This window comes from Galleria mellonella, unplaced genomic scaffold (genome assembly GCF_026898425.1).
Source record: "Galleria mellonella isolate WM207_F2 unplaced genomic scaffold, CSIRO_AGI_GalMel_v1 utg312, whole genome shotgun sequence".
Classification (NCBI taxonomy): domain Eukaryota; kingdom Metazoa; phylum Arthropoda; class Insecta; order Lepidoptera; family Pyralidae; genus Galleria; species Galleria mellonella.
The window spans coordinates 4611272-4618524 of NW_026442074.1; the positions used below are offsets into that span (position 1 = coordinate 4611272).

A 7253-nucleotide genomic window follows, 5' to 3' on the forward strand; every position below is an offset into this window, starting at 1 on the left:
TACGTAACTTTATTTAATGTTTGTATCGCCGAGAAGACACGTAATAAAATTTTGGCGAATATTTTTACATTAAATGCCTAGATAAATGATATTAGTAGAGATGGGCAATCCACCTGGGTGGGTTTAAAGTCTAGTGGGTAAAAACCGGGTGTTTTGGGTTTATTGGGTTTAAACCCCATAAACACCCAAATTTTTGGGTGTTTATGATTTTGTACTTCATCATCGTCATCTCAGCCGCAAGACGTCCACTATACTGGACATAGACAATATTATTATGCAGCCTACAGAATAAAAAACTTTTAATTTGATTTTGAGTTTATTAAGAAAGAGATGAAAGTAAAATGTAAAACTACAGTCAATCACTGTCAGATTCAGAGTTATTACAAGCGATGAATTGTATAGGTTCGATAGGCTCTATTTCGTCTAAACTGTTATGTTCATTTACTTGCTCAATGAAAGCTTCTAAGGTATTTTCTTCATTAAACTGAATGTCCTCGCATTCAGCTTTATGTTTAAGATTCCAGTTATAACAAATGAATGAAATTTTTTCAGTTCTTTCAGTTGTAAGTCGATTTCTTTTGTTATTATGTATGTAGCCTTGGATACTAAAGGAACGCTCAGTGGCTGCCGAAGTACAGGGAGCTGATAGAATACGAATCGCTACTTTGCTTAACTCAGTGGAACCACAAATACCTTTCCACCATATTAGGAGCTCAATGCTATCTAATGAGCTCCATACAAATCCTCTGGCCCAAAAGTTTTCTTTAGCTTTATAACACGCCAAATCTGCCATTACATTTGACAAACTTAAGTGTTGGCTTAAATTGTAGATAAACTCCATACCCTTAAGTTCTTCCTCTTGAGTAAGTTCGACTCCTAGAGTCCTGGGGTCTAGAATATATGCTGCAAAATGTATTGGCCTCATTGCCATATTGCATCTTGAAGATACTGATGTTAGAATCTGCTGTTTGCTTTCTTCGCTCAATGTCGAAATCTCATTTAATGCAAAACGTATCTTAGCTTGTACATCTCTAAATGTAATGTATGTGCGATGCAAACGATTCTGGTCGCTCTCTAAGTAAAATATGCTTTCAGTGACTGGTTCCAAAATACTTATACATTCCCCTGTCTTCGTCCAGAAATCATCACTTAGAATTAAATCTTTAATATCTCTTGAAATTACCACATCTTCTCTAACTGTTAATATTTGCAAAGCTATCTTATTTGCTTTCAAACTTTTTAACGAAGTAACATGACTTCCCCATCTTGTAGCACAAGGCAATTTTAGTGTTTGTGTAGAATCTTCACCCTGCCTTGATTTTATCAACAAGGAACTTAATCGTTGACTCCTTTTAACAGTTTTTATTATATTTATGGCTTGCATAATAAACACAGTTACTTCTTGTATCTTTACAATATCTTGGCACAACAAGTTAAGGATATGTGCACAGCAACCGAGAGGAACAACATGTGGATATTTGAGTTTTGTTAATTCGAATGCCTTTTGTATATTTCTAGCGTTATCGCCAATAAGTACAAGAAACTTATTTGCTCCATACACTTTCATTACTTTTTCAACTTCTTGGCTAAGGTATTCACTAGTGTGAGGATTACTTTCTGTATTCAAACTTTTAACGTATGCAGGTTGAGGTTTTGATATAAGAAAGTTTATTATTCCTTCATTTCTTAAATTAGACCAGCCATCGCACTGAAGGTGTAAGTAACTACAAGCATTTAGTTCCTCATTTAACTCAAAACGCATTTCTCTATATATTTTATCTAAGTATTTTGTCGCTAAAGCTTTACGTGAAGGTATTTTAAATTTTGGTTGCAATTTTTCGAAAAATTGTATCCATAAAGGATGTTGCACCATCGATAATGGCGTCCCTGTTACAAATATAGCTCTCGCTAATTCTGTTTTTATATGATCATCGGTGTCTTGAAACTCAGCATTTATTGTAGTGTTAGCAGACGACGAGGGGCTTATAAAAGAATCATTTGTCTCTATCTCTGACAGTCCAGACATTTTGGTTTTGGACGAGCTATCTTTTATAAGTTTCATAGAGTCTTTTAATGTTTCTGGAGATTTTGGACAAGTGATAAGATGTTGAAGCATTTTGGCAGCATTACTGAATTTGTAGACCTTATTACAAAGCTTGCAAGAAACAGACTTGTTTGGTAAAGTACGGTAGTGCTCCCATATGCGTAAATCTTTAGGTCTCCCCATTGAACCTAAAAAAATGAACGATGATTAGTTGGTCTGACGAAAATTCAACAATAGAGTGCCTATTTTTTTACAATGATTATTTCTTGTTATTTACAATAAATTTATTAAAAAAATAATAAAATAAATACAAAAAACCTTTGTAAAATTACATCTCCTCGGAGGATTAAACGCAGACGCTAGTTTATTATCGTATTGTTCTGTATTTTTCTCAGCAACTTCTTTAATTCGATTAGGTACTTACGCATATTATGTTAAAAATAAATATCTAGTACACATCTTAGGCTATCCACCATTATTATCCAATGACGACTCTCAGCTAACTATGCACTATCATCCAAAATAAACGTGTATGGAAAATTTTATCCCAGTCGGTTGAGGATTGAGGATAATTGCATCAACATACGAACATACCTACATACTTTTATTTACATAACGCAAGCTAAATAAAAGCTTGTAATAATACATCTAATTTTAAGTTAAAATTGTTAAGTGATCATGATATAATTGTATCATTCAAAAATCCACTTACCTTTAATTATTTCTTGTTAAGTATAAATATTATTTCAAATCTGCTCCCTTAATATGCACTTTTTTACTGCTTTTCCTACCTAACACGTTACCAGGAAGTCACGTTACCAGAGTCAGAGTAATAGTGAACACGTTTGACAGTGATTGTCGTCGCCTCATATTCAGCGTCGACGAATAGGGGAATCCCCAGTCATAATGTATTGCATGCGTGGCGGTCTTACTTCAAATCCATAAACAAAGAGATAATTACAGAACTCGATACTAGATGGCGCTGTTTTTGTTTGAAGAAAGTTTGCGGGCTAAAATACATAGAATTTCATCAATGACTTCCACAAAGAACAACATTTCTGTTTTTTCTAAGTCCGTATCTCTTCCGTATATTTCATAAGATATAAGCTTGGGCTACATTGTTATGCAACGTGATTTTGTCGCTGTCTTGCTAGCAGGGTTGACAGATATACGATTTAAATCGTACTCATACTATTATTTGTCTATTTTTTAATGTACGATCGTAAAGATTATGATCGTAATTCGCACAAAAACATACGACTTTTTGGTTACCTGGCAACATTTTTATTATGAAACGAACATGCTCACATCATCAGTCACATGCAACAATTTATTGGGGATTTCCCCTTCACATCTGGCAGTCCTGCTTGCTAGAATATAGGTAAGTCAGCCACAGTTACTGACGATCGATATTTAAAGGGTATTGTTTTTGTGCTAAATATTTCATAAAAACGTTATTTAATACTTTGTGGATTATTAATTTAGTTGATAATCACTGGAAGTAAAATGGATGCTAATTTGAGAGATCAAGATCTTCGTATAAAACAGTTAATAAAAGAAAATCTACGTAAGTACTCTTTTTATACCTAGGTAGGTAAGGTATAATAAACACAAAAGGTACTTAGATCGCGTGTGTTCGAAGCATTTATTCTAATAAATTTAATTTAAAATTGTAGAAAGAAAAAAATGTCTGCCAAGCCGTAGCCGAAGCCGATCTCCAAATATATTTGGCGATAGTGAGACCCAGTGTCCAGATGATTTACCCAGCGTCGTCGCAACAAAGAAAAAAACGAGGATAAAGTAAAAGAAAATTTACTGAAAGAAGAAACAAACTGTTCTAAATGCTTAATTTATGGAGAAGAGGATAAAAGAAATGAGTATTTCGGACTGTTAGTGGCTCAAGAATTTAAATATATACGGCCATGTGTGCGAACGAGGTGTTATGAAGAAATTTTAAAGTATCTACGGGAAGCAAAAGGCCAACATGTTGATCAACTGCAACATGAAAACACTGAAAATTAATTACTTTCATTTTATTATATATAGATTTTTAAAATTTCCTGAAATATTATTAGTTAACGTTTTATTTAATATTGTAGAATTGATCAATACAATTTATAAAAATAATTTATTGGTATTACTTACATATTTTCAAAAAAATACGTAAAAACCTATTTTTTTGGGTGATTATGGGAGTTTATGGGTGTTTATTGGGTTTTTACCAAAGCACCGGGTTTAAACCCGGTGCTTTGCCCATCTGTAGATATTAGTAGCGAAAGTAGCTGACCTGGAAAATGTTTTATCCTTCGCTGTTACAAAGCGGATTTATTTTTCATTGTTGTGATAAAAGCTACTTCATTAAAATCTGAGACAAAAGTGAACGAATACTGTGACATGGGATATTTGCTTAAGTACGTTATAATAAGTCTATGGATATTTGTATGTTATATTGTATATTACCTATCTACTTAGATAGTACTCGATATGATGTATAAAAAATATTTGTTACATCTTTAATATAAAAACCTATTTACCGATATAATGAATTAAGTGTAATATGTATACAGTGACGTAAGTTGTGTTTATAATTTTCTTTTTTGTGTGGTATAAAACATTATATTTCAATCGAAAAACAAAATAAAAAAACATATCCTAAACTCATGTGGTTTGAAAATTGGCCATTAAACGATAATATTAAACGACGATGATATCTTTTATGTTTTGTCATTACTGAAGATTAAGGTGTTATTCCCGTGTACCCTCATCCTTCAAACTGAAAGACAACTGTTTTTGACAGAATTACCCAAGCAGATGAGTTTTAAACAAATTCCCCCTTGTTCATCTTCTTTATACTTGTTCCCGTTTTTCACCTGCTCTCTATGCTTTTCCACCGTTTCCACCTTAAGTTCTAATAGAAATACCTACTTAATTATTTTCTATGAATGTTTATTAATAGTAGAGGAAATAATCAATTTAATCATATTATTCAACGTAATCTGCCTTGTACGAATGTCTAATCATAAGAGGTCAGGTCAACAAGAACTGGTTCGAGTCAGTTCATAAGATAGTGTAACATCAATACTGTATATTAGATTGTTTGTGTTTTTGAAGTCCTACGTTATGAAAATACGAATGGATATTTAATACTACGATTGTGGTATATTAGAGTCATTAATATTCATAAATTATGTCTGTTATAGATATACCTATATTATTTATATATTTACATACATATATGTCATTGACCTAAAATTATTTATTTATTTACACTTTATTGCACCAAGTAAAAAGAGAAATAACGAATACAGTAAATATTAATGAGAAGTAATAAAATTAAACATTCTTTAGCGCTAAAATTAGGGTTTTTTAGGATAATTTTTTTGGTAATTTATGGAGGAGACATCTTCAGCAGTGGACTAATAACAACTGAAACAAAGAATAATATGAAGAACTCTCGTGCCTGTTAGAGATTATATATATTTGTTTTTTTACTATTTAAGTCAAAATATAATGATCTCTCAGCACTTCTTAAAGTTTAACTGGTAGAGAACACCTAAAGCATATTAATTTGGTCGTTTGTACAATATTTTATAATAAATCAGTAAGTAAAAAATGGAGGTATTAGATTAAAATTATTTAACAGAGGAGCCTGGTCCCTTAAAGAAGCACATATTATGTACAAGTGTACACATGTATTTGTGCAGAAAACTGCGCTCGTACACTGAGCGGAGCACGACCCTTCTTTAAATACATCCATGTAGCTATTCAGGTGGTCATAATAAGCTTCTACCACCAAGATGGTCTGTGGAGTACAGACCAAATATGTTATTTCTAGTTTTTATATCATTATTTAGTTAAATTCAAAATTGACACAACTTACTTTTGTTTCCTTTTGGCTCTTCTTCACGGTCGACTAGGACCAAAAAAAACTATTTTTAAGCTTTCTTGAGTTTTATATATATAATTTCCATTCCTGGTTTCCTTTATCGCTCACAGGATCTATAATTATCATTAATGTAGCTGAGTACCTGTTTGTAATTATCGACAAAATGAAATATTGTGTAGGTATCCTTATTTATAAAAAAAAAAAACTTTCTTTTTATAATATAAATATGCGGCGTTAACGTCAATAATTAATACTGAAGAATGAAACCGGATAAATCTGGTTTTAAGGGGGGAGACTCATGTAAAATTTTCAAAAAATCGATTTTTTTTTTTTCGATATTCTGAAAGTATACTATGTTGAGCGTGTACTGACGAGCCGGAAAAAAAAAATCTCGAATATTTACAAAGTTATAGCTAATACAGTGGAGCGGGCCGAAGTACGTATTGTCAAGTAACGAGCCAGGTAGTCGGGGCGCTTGAAAAGGACCCTTCTATTATAATATGGAAATATTTCTTTTGTTCAACTATCGAGAATCCTTTTTAGTAAATATATATATATATACTTTTACATTTCTGCACACGTGTAACATTAGTACACGAATAATCGTTAGTCGAGAAATATATTTAGTTTAGCTGGAGATTTCTTCGTGTTCAGTCGATTTTGAAAAGCAAAAATGCCGAATTATAAAAAAGGTACACGTGGGAATATTGCAAGAAATAACACCCGGAAACGAAAGTTTCAGGGCAATCAATTCACTAATAATGAAGGTGAAAAATTTAAGCCAGTGTAAGCCATGATCACAGTGCCAGTGGCAAAAAACTCCATGCCCGTGATAGTGAAGATATAATAACAAATCCTTTACACGGGTACAGGATAATTGAATTTTTTACAGTGTTTACAGCTTTGTCTGAAATTGTGAAGTGCTCGGTGTGTAATCAGAAGATAAAATTCAATGAGTGTAGTTCCAGAGGTCTTGGTTTTAAAATTGTTGTCACATGTCCATGTGGTAATAAAACAATAAATTCAGGTCCTTTCATTAACAACGGATTTGAAATAAACCGGAGAATAGTGTTTATCATGAGACTTTTGGGTGTTGGAAGAGAAGGGATAAATTTATTTTGTAACCTGATGGACCTATGCACTGGTTTGAGTAAAAGTTGTTACGCTAACATTGTGGAACACATTTATAATACAGTGAAATTATCATTTGAATTTCTATCGCAGAAGGCAGTGAAAGAAGAGATGGAAAAAAATGTCGAGCAAGGAAGAGAAAAAAATATTTTAAAAGTATCTGGAGATGGTACTTGGAAAAAACGTGGTTTC

The 7253-nt window shown here is 32.5% G+C and overlaps 1 protein-coding gene across 1 annotated transcript; it reads right to left on the reverse strand.

Annotated features, from left to right (window-relative positions):
- Nucleotides 1–297: 297 nt before the first annotated feature.
- On the reverse strand, nt 298–3425 carry LOC128200948 (uncharacterized). Its single transcript, XM_052896144.1, has 2 exons — nt 2757–3425; nt 298–2232 (listed from the first exon to the last, which is right to left on the reverse strand). The coding sequence occupies exon 2, from the start codon at nt 2225–2227 to the stop codon at nt 356–358; it is 1872 nt and encodes a 623-aa protein (XP_052752104.1). The 5' UTR covers nt 2228–2232; nt 2757–3425; the 3' UTR covers nt 298–355.
- Between the last annotated feature and the right edge of the window lie 3828 nt (nt 3426–7253).

What these genes read in the sequence shown, in the direction of transcription:
- LOC128200948 (XM_052896144.1), bottom strand. Translation starts at nt 2,227, where the DNA reads ATGGGGAGACCTAAAGATTTACGCATATGGGAGCACTACCGTACTTTA.